The sequence below is a fragment of the Lingula anatina genome, chromosome 6 (assembly GCF_051362555.1).
Source record: "Lingula anatina isolate TDL-2025a chromosome 6, LinAna3.0, whole genome shotgun sequence".
Classification (NCBI taxonomy): domain Eukaryota; kingdom Metazoa; phylum Brachiopoda; class Lingulata; order Lingulida; family Lingulidae; genus Lingula; species Lingula anatina.
In genome coordinates this window covers 11,839,137-11,851,515 of record NC_141772.1, presented here as the reverse complement: position 1 = coordinate 11,851,515, position 12,379 = coordinate 11,839,137, and the positions used below count along the sequence as shown (strand labels likewise).

Here is a 12,379-nt window from a genome sequence, read left to right as displayed (position 1 = left end):
GATTGTCTCTCATACTGCGTGTTCTCATCTCTAACAATTCCGCGTCTACAGCCTTTTGGCGCTCAGTATTTATATTTGATTTATTTTCAATGACTTTGATCCTTTCTTTTAATTGTTCATTTTCCTTCTTCAGCGTATCCACTTCATTTTGCGTCAAAGTTAAACTTAAAGTAAGGTCACTGACATTATTCAATAGTTCGTGTAGGATACTTTGCTTCCGACATAGCTGCAATTTTGTCAATGGACGCGAGGCGTTTATCTATTGTAGATAGTATCGTTTGAAATTTACTCGTACCTTCTATAGATGGTGAGGTGTCATCTGGGATGATTTCGCCCGAATGTTCGTTTGCGCTTGTGTAGTCTTCGAGGCATAGTGGGCTGCCCATCCTGAGTTTCTTTGCTATGTCATTATTTCCCGGTGAGGGATTTGATTCATGTCTTTGTCTCTTGTCAATCTGCATATCCGGAGTATCCATTGTCCTGTCATTTTGTTTTTTCTTCGCCAGTTTGTTACTGATAGTAAACATTGTGTCCTTGTATTGTTTCTCCGTACTTTTTGCTGATGTTACCGCAAACCTTATTTTAGTATCTCATAGTTTTTGTTACTTTTGATATTCTGAAGTGTCCGTTCAGAATTGATGCATAAGTCAGGGATCTGGAAAAACGTTTGAACGAATTGTGGCAGATAGGGGTGTATTATACTATTATTATTATCTGGCGTTTTCATAACCTTAAATGCAGTATCGCAACTCTATATTCACATAAGCGAAAATCATGCGGAATTTTAATGTGACTTGGGGCTTGTCTGTCCCTGGGGGTGGTTGATTCAATTTTTCTTTTTTAAATCGTTCGTCCATTATGGCAAAGCCAAGATCGCCTTTTTAAGGAGGTTTTAATTGATTTTGGAAGTCTGGAAGAGTTTCTGGTCAGACGTGGCCCATTTGTCTTTTGAGCGGTGATGATGAGGACGTTTGTTCTTTTTACAGGTAAAGACAGTGAATCAATGTTGGTTGAGAGGTTTTCCTTCTGTTGTGTGATTAAAACAAGGTCACCTGGCTTGACGGCGCGGAAGCTCTGTTCCCTTCATATTCGTACCTTTTCATTCTTCTCTTAGCGTTCATATCTCTTAGTCTGAGCGTTTCATCATCATGGTGTCGATCACAAGTTTCTAAGACAGAGAATGAAAGTTTTGTTTTCGGGTCTCTGCTGAATTCTGCAGGGCCCATGCACGGCCCTGATTATAGGTTTATCACTTCCCGACGTTTCATGTTCCTCCCTCTTTGGTCTAAGAGAAGAAAGCAGAAATTACGCTGCAAAAACAAGCAGACACACCCAAAGTCTCTCTAGAATTCTGCAGTGCTCATGCACATCCTTAATGATAGGTTTATCCACCTCCGACATCGCAACTTTCCTACTGTAATTGTCTAATAGTAAATAGCAGAAACTACGTTGTAAGAAAACTGAATAAACCATTACTGTGGACAGACACACACAAAACCATATCAAAATCCCGAAGGTCCCGTGCATAACCCTGATGTGGGTTTATCAATCTCCCACGTCTTAAGGCCCTACCTCTAATAGTCAAGCTGGAGATAGCAGAAATCGCAGTGTGAAATTAATTATATTATATTATATTATATTATATTATATTATATTATATTATATTATATTATATTTCCCAGGGACAACCTAACAACATTCAACGTGCTTTTAGTCGAAGCAACCCCGCCCTCATCTCAGTTTTATCTCTTTATGCCCCTATTTCACACAGACCACGAATCTCACGAATCGCCAGGAATTGGCAAATTTCTGGATTCGTGAGGATTCGTGAGATTTTGCCAATTTTCTGGTCTAATTCGACACGCACTACGATTCAGTTACGATACAGGTGCGATAGTGTTACGAATTCGAATATTTGTGGGTTTCGGCTGGAATCGCACGAATATTGTCCACAAATTCACTACTATTTTTTGGAATCGGGAGTTCGTGGCCAACATTTTAAACAGCTCAAAATTTTTGCCACGAATTCCCGATTGATCAAGAATTGCAAGATCTGACTACGATTATATACGAATCTGTTAAGAACTCCACGAACTGATTACGATTCAACCACGAATCCTGAAATTTTCAATTCCTGGCGATTCGTGGGATTCGTGGTCTGTGTGTGAAATAGGGGAATCAAAGTTTTTGACACTAATTCCTGTTGGTCAAGAAGTGCAAGAACTGACTACGAGTATATACGAATCCTTAAGAACTTCACGAACTGATTACGATTCAACCACGAATCCTGAAATTTGTCAATTCCTGGCCATTCGTGGGATTCGTGGTCTGTGTGAAATAGGGGCATTAGTATTTCAAATCGTTTCATCGTCTTAGAAAATACCTGCTCGAAAAATACGTTGCGGTTGCAAAATGCGTTTTCCAATTTTTCTATGTGACAGAGAAATAAAACGAAGAATATAAATTGCAAAATTAGTTTTGAATACTTTAACCGATTTTGATTTTTTTTCTTTATTTTTTAAATTTTTTTCTTTATGGCAGACTAGTATGGTACTGCAATATCGTTTTGATGTAGTTTTAAAGTTTATGCACTCGATTTTTTATATCATGGAGCGACAATCGTTTTCTAACCAATCAAAGTGACAGCCCAGCTTGCATACATCTACTGGTAAGCTAGGCCTGTTTTGGCCGGACAAATTGTTTTTACCCAACCTCTGAAAATTAGGTCCCGTTGAGAAAGATTGGTCCTCAAGAGAAATGAATTTCAGTTACAAGAAATTTATTAATCTTTTCTGTGTAGGTTATCAAAACAATTTACAGGACAATTTAGTAACAATCTTACTGATTTTAAGCTGATTTTAAAAATTATGTGACACTTATTCTGTCACATAAAATAGAAACGTGGTATTAATGACCAAATTCTATTTTAATGTTAAAAAATTAGCTTAATTTTTTTTTTTATCTTATATGATAAATAATGCAGGAGTAAGGAAAAAAGTATTAGAATCATCTTCCTCTTGATTTTTTCAACATTTATTAAAAGAGATATTTGTAGCAGATATTAATTAATTAATCGTTCTGATCTGTTGCAGGCTAAAATTATGAAGTCGGTTATAATTGGAATGAGTTGGATAGTTTGTTTCATATATAGTCGGCTACTTCAAAATTAATCGTGAAACTTGAGGAAGGCGTTGAAGCGGCCTGCGGTTTACAGCAGTCTCCTAGCCATCGCCGACAATATTGCGGACGCCGCTGTTTGCTGTCAGAGGACCCATCTCCAGCTGTTCTTCCTCCAACACTTCCTATTATGACAAAAAGTTAAATATAATTAATCAGTAAAGTATATCTCTATGTCACAAGAATGCATAATATGTTTTAGTAAATGTTACCAGAAAATAGATCCCAACTTTTTCCATTACATAGATTACAGAGACGTTAACGTTTGGTATTTTTGACGATATAATATACAAACTGCATGAAGTCGGTGAAGGTTCACTCTAAAAAACCAGCGAGAATCTACTTTATTAGAATTGGTCAGTATAATAAAACCAGACATTACCTGAGCAATGTCTAAAATGGGAGAGGTGACCATATCGGTTGGAAAATTATTCACGTAGTAGTCACAGAGCCAACTAGAATTAAATAAATAAAGAAATGAATAAATGATTATATAAGATAATTTTGTGACCTAGTGATATAATTGGTTCTCTGACTACTTCTACGTTCACACTCGTGACTCCTTTAGTACCTTCACATCCTTTGACAACTTATCTTCTATCACGTGACCTTTTACTATATAAAATCTGTGCGCGCCAATTTCGAGCAATAGTCGGTGGAATGACTGAGGCTTGTGTTGGTAAGTTAGTTGCTCTCGTATTTCTTTCTGATCGTATTTCCTATCATATTTACTATAGATATATTTTCCACTACTCTTATTCAATTTTTTCTTTCAGCCTCAGATAACAGAGTCATCTAGTTTATTTTCCGTCTTAGTCAATTATAACCCCCTCTAGGAAATTGGGGTATGTACGAGTTAGCGCTGTGTAAATCTATATACTTGTCCTTTATAGCAAGACTAGTATTTCTTAATTTAACAAAAACATGTTAAATTGTCAGTAAGATTGTCAGTATAATTGTCTGTATAATTTATTTATTTTTTACTATATTGTAAATATTGCTGTATATCTCTTTTGGGGTTTTTATTTTATACTATTTTGGTTTGGAAGTCAGAATAAACTAAACTTTGAACCAGCCACCTGGGTTTAGTTAATTATTCCCGGTAACAATCTAAAAAATGAATATGGTAATAGAATATAGATTCATTACAAAATTTATAATTTATGAGAATGAAAATTAAGTGATTTTTCTAAAAGAAATGGTTAAGAAAAGTAAAATAAATATGTAGCCTTGCAGGAAGAAAAATGTTGATGAAATAGGTACCGATGACTGAAAAGGCCAGTCATGCTGTCAATTCTCTGCTCCATATTGCTGAAATGTAACAGAGAGAAATAGTTCAATCTGAGTTGACAGTTTATTATGAGAAAAGATAGGGTGAATTGAAGATGACTACAAACGATTTCTACGAAGTAAACATAATTTAAAAACAAAAAGTGCATTGTGTGATGCTTAAACGGCGAAGATTTGGCCACGATATTCCATTAAATAATTTACAGCCCAAATATTTACAAATCGTAATGTATAATTGCCTACCAGACTAATCTGTCAATCAGATCCCTGAAGACGTGCTCTGTATCTGTGTAGATGATAGTGCCTTGGAGGATTTTGCTTCTGGCTTCTGCTCTAGTTGGCAATTCAGTCCAAAGTGGGTGTCTAAATAAATCGAGTAAAATTATCACAAAACGTCTAAAACGTTCCAACATTTTGTACAATTCTATTATAAGTAAATGTCTTGATACCCCCATGGCCTGATATTTTCTAATAGAGAAGATTAACACTTCAAAGCCATTATTTACAGAACTGCATCCTTTGCTTACTTACCTTCCCTCCATTAATTCGAACAACATGACACCCAAGGCGTAATAATCTGCTCTCCACGAGGGGGCACCACCCCTCATTACCTCTGGAGGCATGTTTTTGTAGAGGGTGAAGTTCATTGACTCCACCCTGTGTATGCTTTCACCAGTCTCACTGAGAGGGTGAACGGACCCTAAATCACACTGGAACAAATAAAACCGCATTAAAAAATTGTTTTTCTGGGTACCAAAGTGAAAGTGTTGAGTATATCCAAGCCTTTTGTTATCAATCTAAAACAAAATCATATTTTACTAGTCGTAATATGTTTTCGTTTAGATTATTGCACATTGGTGACACATTTACAGATAGGTACGTAAAATCAAGTTATAGAAAAGAGCGAGATGGAATTCGAAATCTGGCCCGACCTAGGAAATTTATAGCAAGAAGAGAAAAATAACCTCATTATTTTATTACACAGTACAAAGTGACACACAACAAAGAGAACATCTTACCAGTTTAGGGACCCCGTGTATACTAATCAACACGTTGTTCGTTTTTATATCAAAGTGGGCTAAGTTCCGTTGGTGCAAGTGCCCAATAGCCATACAGACGCAAGTGGCAATATATTTCACCATCTGAAGAGGAACTGCGTCCCTAAGAAATAAATTAAAGGAACTATCAGTATACTATTCTTGTAAACATTTAATGAAAAATGTTTTGTTGAAAAACGTATTCCTTATGAAATGAATAAGTTAAGAATTAAGCTATATAAAATTACATTAAAAAATCAAGCTATATAAAAATACAAAAAAAGTGTTTTTAAAGAAAAGAAAGTAACAGAATTACTTACAAAAATGTTTCCCAATACTCTTGAAGTATTTCCAGGTCCATGGGACATAATTCCGTAAGTAAGATAGGGAAACCAGGCCTGACTTCAAATGAATGAACTAGTCTGGAACGGAAATTCATATCAGATTGAGACACACTGAGAGATAGAGAGAAGATTGAATGATTAATTCTTTATTGTTTTATAAAAAATTGAGATTTTACAGTTACTGTAGATTGTAGATTGTTTATGTAGATTGTCCGTCTAAAGTGTTCTTCAACTCTTTTAACGTAACAATATTGTGATATAATATCAGAAACCTGTGGACAATTGTGAGCATATTAAGAATATTATTTTACGAGGTGAAGCGTTTGTTACATGGCGTATTTTGTAAAAGTCATCTGTTTCATAGGCATTTAATTTTACAAATTCGAATATAAATCGTTTGTATCAAACACCTTAAGATAAATTTGCTGTCTATCCTCTTCATAAAAGAAACTTCACTGTAGATGGACCTTGCATAGGCCGCAGAGGCTGGTACCTTTAATGCTAGGTTGTTTTTAAACTAAACATAAAATATTTCGAGCAGTTAGTGGAATGGCACATCCGTAAATAAGCATAATAATTGAAAAACTGGTAAAATTACTAAATGATTAATCACTGTAAACATATATTGTTCTGCTGCTTATGCTTCAAAATCTATAATTACTGCCATAACTGTTTTTACCATTGATACTGCTATAGCTATTCCCGTTATCCCAGTATCACTTTTGTTCGTTTATCATGATAAGTTCATTACCTTGTACACCGAACCGAATCCTCCACCTCCCAAAATAGGAAGCATAGTGTCTTCCTTCCAGAAAAGAGCCCGAACCTTAAACATTGAATAAAAGGAGATTGGATTAAAAGGTGCAAACGTAGATTTTAATTTGTTTTTATTTGAGCATATCATCGATATGAATTTACTGAAACTGCGTGCCCAGTTACCAGGAATTTCCTTGATTTAATCTTCTTGGCGAGTGAAATTATCAGAATAAGTTATATGGATACTTAAATGAAATTGTTCGATTACCTCTGATACTTATTAAAAAGACGCCACACAGAATCTTATTTTGATTAATAAGAATCTAAGTTATAAATAGCTTTACCTGGGGTAACATACATATATACTGAAACAAACAGTTGGGTATTCGATTTTTGTTCTGCAAAACAAAAAGCAATATCTTACCTCGTTTTCGAGTCTGAATATTTCTCTGTGAAAAAAGTACATGTAACTGTATTTCATGCCTAAAAAGGCCAAATGAGACGCAACTATCATTGTTTATATCGTATTTTTTACTCAAAAGAAAATCTCCGTATTCACTTCGCTGGCGCTCAGCATATCTCCAATAGCTTTTGTGCTGCCTGGTTACGTCGGCACGGGCCAATGACGTCACAATACGTTTTGCCTTTTAAGGATATATCTATCACGTGCAATATGCATGCGCCCTAAATGGAAAACGAGCGTTTTTACAAGATTGAAGGAAATCTTTAGACTAACCTAGATTTTACTTGTTAAACTTGAAAGTGGATACCCAGCTGATTTGGGTTGAAAATTATTTCATTTTATCGAAAGCAAGAAACACGATCAATGTAGAGTCTGAAATGATGAAACAAGTTACAATATTAGCAGGAATGAGGGGTTTGTTTACATCCACAACCATCGATGTATTTGTGAAAAAATGTTAGATCAACATGTATAGAGTCTAAATCGAGATCAGACATTGTGAATAACACATGAAGCCGAGAGCGGATGGCAGACGGCCTTAAAAAGGCCACGAATACACGTAAGTTCATAAATTTTTTATATTAAATATGAAGTTTGGGAACTTGTAAACGGTAGCACTCCAAATCTATTAGGCCATAGCATGCGTGGCATAGCGTGTTCGATACATTGTAGCAGATACTAAAATTTGCGTGGTAACAGGAATTGTTTACGTTCTACCTGCTGGGTACATGTACAAAGGCAACCTTACAATATCACGATCTTCTCTTTGATGAATTCACATGATTTGGTACATTCAGCCATTCGTTCATTGAAAAAAAAAAAAAAAAAAAAAACATATAAACGCATCCTTGACTCGACCAAGTGAAGCTGTAAACTAGTTCTTCAAACTTGGTAACAGCGATTGTTTACATCCCGAATGTCTTTTGTTCCATAACCTGGAGTCATATAATAACTTTATTATTTTCATTATATATATATATATATATAGGGTCTACCTACATGTTTTGGTGGGACACGTTTTTATTATCCTGTGGAATTACTGAAAAAGAAATAGGCCAACAAAATTTTTTTCAAATATTTATTCGACTTTTCTATCAAGCAATTATCAACACTATTGTGATTTTGTGAAACAGCCTGTGCACATACAAATAAAACAAGATATATATTCCCTAACGCCTCTGAAGTTTTTTTTTTTTTTTTTTTTTTTTGATTGTAAATTACAAATTGAAACTGTATTATACGTTGTATATTTTACAGAAAAATGGAAAACTTGAATGAAAGTCATCATAGTCTCTTGAGTTTTTTTTTTTTAATTTTAATTGATATTTGGAGACGTTTTATTAATCGCCCTGGGCTTTTGAAGGCTTATGTTATAAAGTCGTCTATATTTATAATGAAGTGGATAAGTTCCTGTCGCAAAGTCGGCTACTTCCAGATAAATCGTGAAACTAGCGGGAGGCATCGAAGAAGCCGGTGGTGACGGTATCCTCCTAGCCATCGCCGACAATATTGCGGACGCTGGAGTTTGCTGTCAAAGGACCCATCTCAAGCTGTTCTTCCTCCAGCACTTCCTATTATGACAAAAAGTTAAATATATGCAGTCTGTTAAGTGTATAAAGTATCACAAGCATGCATGATAGGTTAAATTTAGTAAGCGCTTACGGAAAATATATCCCTATTTTTCATCTGCATTTAGGCTAAAGAGTCGTTGACATTTGGTCATAAGAAACCAGCGAGAATCTACTTCATTAGAATTGGTCAGTATAATAAAACCAGACATTACCTGAGCAATGTCTAAAATGGGAGAGGTGACCATATCGGTTGGAAAATTATTCACGTAGTAGTCACAGAGCCAACTGCAATTAAATAAATAAATAAATGAATAAATGATTATAAAAGATTGTGAAAATAAAAACAAATGAACATGGTGATAAAAGATAGATTCAATACAAAATTCATAATAAATGACAATGAAAATTAAATGAAATTTTTAAAGAAATGGTTCAGAAAAGTTAATTAAAATTTTTTAGTTAAAAGTATCTTTGCAGGAAGAAAAATATTGATGAAATACGTACCGATGACTCAAAAAGCCAGTCATGCTGTCAATTCTCTGCTCCACATTGCTGAAATGTTACAGAGAGAAATAGTTCAAGTTATAGTTATATAGTTCGAGTCATAGTTGGCCACGATATTCCATTAAATAATTTACAGCACAAATATTTACAAATCGTAATGTGGAATTGCCTACCAGACTAATTTGTCAATCAGATCCCTGAAGACGTGCTCTGTATCTGTGTAGATGATGGCGCCTTGGAGGATTTTTATTCTGGCGTCTGCTCTTGTTGGCAATTCAGTCCAAAGTGGGTGTCTAAATAAATCGAGAAGAATTGTCACAAAACGTTTAAAACACTCCAACTTTTCGTACTATTCTATTATTAGTAAAAGTCTTCATACTCCATGGCCTGATATTTTCTAATAGAGAAGATTAACACTTCAAAGCCATTATTTACAGAACTGCATCCTTTGCTTACTTACCTTCCCTCCATTAATTCGAACAACATGACACCCAAGGCGTAATAATCTGCTCTCCACGAGGGGGCACCACCCCTCAGTACCTCTGGAGGCATGTTTTTGTAGAGGGTGAAGTTCATTGACTCCACCCTGTGTATGCTTTCACCAGTCTCACTGAGAGGGTGAACGGACCCTAAATCACACTGGAACAAATAAAACCGCATTAAAAAATTGTTTTTCTGGGTACCAAAGTGAAAGTGTTGAGTATATCCAAGCCTTTTGTTATCAATCTAAAACAAAATCATATTTTACTAGTCGTTATATGTTTTCGTTTAGATTATTGCACATTGGTGACACATTTACAGATAGGTACGTTAAATCAAGTTATAGAAAAGAGCGAGTTGGAATTCGAAATCTGGCCCGACCTAGGAAATTTATAGCAAGAAGAGAAAAATAACCTCATTATTTTATTACACAGTACAAAGTGACACACAACAAAGAGAACATCTTACCAGTTTAGGGACCCCGTGTATACTAATCAACACGTTGTTTGTTTTTATATCAAAGTGGGCTAAGTTCAGTTGGTGCAAGTGCCCAATAGCCATACAGACGCAAGTGGCAATATATTTCACCATCTGAAGAGGAACTGCGTCCCTAAGAAATAAATTAAAGGAACTATCAGTATACTATTCTTGTAAACATTTAATGAAAAATGTTTTGTTGAAAAACGTAAAATGAATAAGTTAAGAATTAAGCTATATAAAATTACATTAAAAAATCATGCTATATAAAAATACAAAAAAAAAGTGTTTTTTAAAGAAAAGAAAGTAACAGAATTACTTACAAAAATGTTTCCCAATACTCTTGAAGTATTTCCAGGTCCATGGGACATAATTCCGTAAGTAAGATAGGGAAACCAGGCCTGACTTCAAATGAATGAACTAGTCTGGAACGGAAATTCATATCAGATTGAGACACACTGAGAGATAGAGAGAAGATTGAATGATTAATTCTTTATTGTTTTATAAAAAATTGAGATTTTACAGTTACTGTAGATTGTAGATTGTTTATGTAGATTGTCCGTCTAAAGTGTTCTTCAACTCTTTTAACGTAACAATATTGTGATATAATATCAGAAACCTGTGGACAATTGTGAGCATATTAAGAATATTATTTTACGAGGTGAAGCGTTTGTTACATGGCGTATTTTGTAAAAGTCATCTGTTTCATAGGCATTTAATTTTACAAATTCGAATATAAATCGTTTGTATCAAACACCTTAAGATAAATTTGCTGTCTATCCTCTTCATAAAAGAAACTTCACTGTAGATGGACCTTGCATAGGCCGCAGAGGCTGGTACCTTTAATGCTAGGTTGTTTTTAAACTAAACATAAAATATTTCGAGCAGTTAGTGGAATGGCACATCCGTAAATAAGCATAATAATAGAAAAACTGGTAAAATTACTAAATGATTAATCACTGTAAACATATATTGTTCTGCTGCTTATGCTTCAAAATCTATAATTACTGCCATAACTGTTTTTACCATTGATACTGCTATAGCTATTCCCGTTATCCCAGTATCACTTTAGTTCGTTTATCATGATAAGTTCATTACCTTGTACACCGAACCGAATCCTCCACCTCCCAAAATAGGAAGCATAGTGTCTTCCTTCCAGAAAAGAGCCCGAACCTTAAACATTGAATAAAAGGAGATTGGATTAAAAGGTGCAAACGTAGATTTTAATTTGTTTTTATTTGAGCATATCATCGATATGAATTCACTGAAACTGCGTGCCCAGTTACCAGGAATTTCCTTGATTTAATCTTCTTGGCGAGTGAAATTATCAGAATAAGTTATATGGATACTTAAATGAAATTGTCCGATTACCTCTGATACTTATTAAAAAGACGCCACACAGAATCTTATTTTGATTAATAAGAATCTAAGTAATAAATAGCTTTACCTGGGGTAACATACATATATACTGAAACAAACAGTTGGGTATTCGATTTTTGTTCTGCAAAAAAAAAAGCAATATCTTACCTCGTTTTCGAGTCTGAATATTTCTCTGTGAAAAAAGTACATGTAACTGTATTTCATGCCTAAAAAGGCCAAATGAGACGCAACTATCATTGTTTATATCGTCTTTTTTACTCAAAAGAAAATCTCCGTATTCACTTCGCTGGCGCTCAGCATATCTCCAATAGCTTTTGTGCTGCCTGGTTACGTCGGCACGGGCCAGTGACGTCACAATACGTTTTGCCTTTTAAGGATATATCTATCACGTGCAATATGCATGCGCCCTAAATAGAAAAAAGTGTTTTTTTCTTTTTTGGTGTGTGTTCACAAGATTGAATAGAACTGAAAGTGTAGAATATCCAATGTAACACCAAAGCGCAATTGTTTTTGAGTAACGCATTATTCTATGCCGACTTGTACTTTGGTTAGATCTCCATATACGAGAAACGCCTTCGATGTGAATTTAAAAAAAAAATTAAATTTGGGGACAAGCGGTGCTTAAGTAGGCTTATTAAAAATAATAATAACGAAAGGGATTAGGCTAAAACAAATAAAAGTTGCTAGGCTAAAAAATAAAGTATCTAAAAGTGTCGATTATACGGCCCTAATGGTCGATGAAGCGTTTATTTCATGGGAAATACTAAAAAGTTAGAAATAATAAAAAGCACAAGTAACATCACCAAATGATCATTTTAAAAAATTTCTTGGCTACAGTGTAGTAGGCTTTTATCAGTCAACTGTCATCTTTTTTTTTTAAGGGGGTCATTCTACTACCGT

At 34.7% G+C, this 12,379-nt stretch overlaps 2 protein-coding genes across 2 annotated transcripts; both read right to left on the bottom strand.

Annotated features, from left to right (window-relative positions):
• Positions 1-2,020: 2,020 nt before the first annotated feature.
• On the bottom strand, positions 2,021-7,101 carry LOC147761139 (aurora/IPL1-related protein kinase 2-like). The gene is made up of 9 exons (XM_087014962.1): positions 6,600-7,101; positions 6,259-6,365; positions 5,825-5,926; positions 5,487-5,628; positions 4,999-5,177; positions 4,711-4,830; positions 4,441-4,488; positions 3,560-3,632; positions 2,021-3,302 (listed from the first exon to the last, which is right to left on the bottom strand). The coding sequence occupies exons 1-9, from the start codon at positions 6,750-6,752 to the stop codon at positions 3,222-3,224; spliced, it is 1,005 nt and encodes a 334-aa protein (XP_086871088.1). The 5' UTR covers positions 6,753-7,101; the 3' UTR covers positions 2,021-3,221.
• A 324-nt stretch (positions 7,102-7,425) lies between these two features.
• Positions 7,426-12,341, bottom strand: LOC147761138 (ribosomal protein S6 kinase beta-like). The gene is made up of 9 exons (XM_087014963.1): positions 11,198-12,341; positions 10,857-10,963; positions 10,423-10,524; positions 10,091-10,232; positions 9,603-9,781; positions 9,316-9,435; positions 9,143-9,190; positions 8,851-8,923; positions 7,426-8,638 (listed from the first exon to the last, which is right to left on the bottom strand). Exons 1-9 carry the CDS (start codon positions 11,348-11,350, stop codon positions 8,558-8,560), a joined length of 1,005 nt encoding a protein of 334 aa, XP_086871089.1. The 5' UTR covers positions 11,351-12,341; the 3' UTR covers positions 7,426-8,557.
• Between the last annotated feature and the right edge of the window lie 38 nt (positions 12,342-12,379).

Bases quoted from the DNA above. Each gene is read 5' to 3' on its own strand.
- LOC147761138 (XM_087014963.1), bottom strand. From the start codon at position 11,350: ATGATATGCTCAAATAAAAACAAATTAAAATCTACGTTTGCACCTTTT. The intron at 10,964-11,197 runs GTAATGAACTTA...TTTTATGTTTAG, and splicing joins GATTCGGTTCGGTGTACAAG to TTTAAAAACAACCTAGCATT. The intron at 9,436-9,602 runs GTAAGTAAGCAA...CGATTTATTTAG, and splicing joins TTCGAATTAATGGAGGGAAG to ACACCCACTTTGGACTGAAT.
- LOC147761139 (XM_087014962.1), bottom strand. From the start codon at position 6,752: ATGATATGCTCAAATAAAAACAAATTAAAATCTACGTTTGCACCTTTT. The intron at 5,629-5,824 runs GTAAGTAATTCT...TTTATTTCTTAG, and splicing joins GAGTATTGGGAAACATTTTT to GGACGCAGTTCCTCTTCAGA. The intron at 4,831-4,998 runs GTAAGTAAGCAA...CGATTTATTTAG, and splicing joins TTCGAATTAATGGAGGGAAG to ACACCCACTTTGGACTGAAT.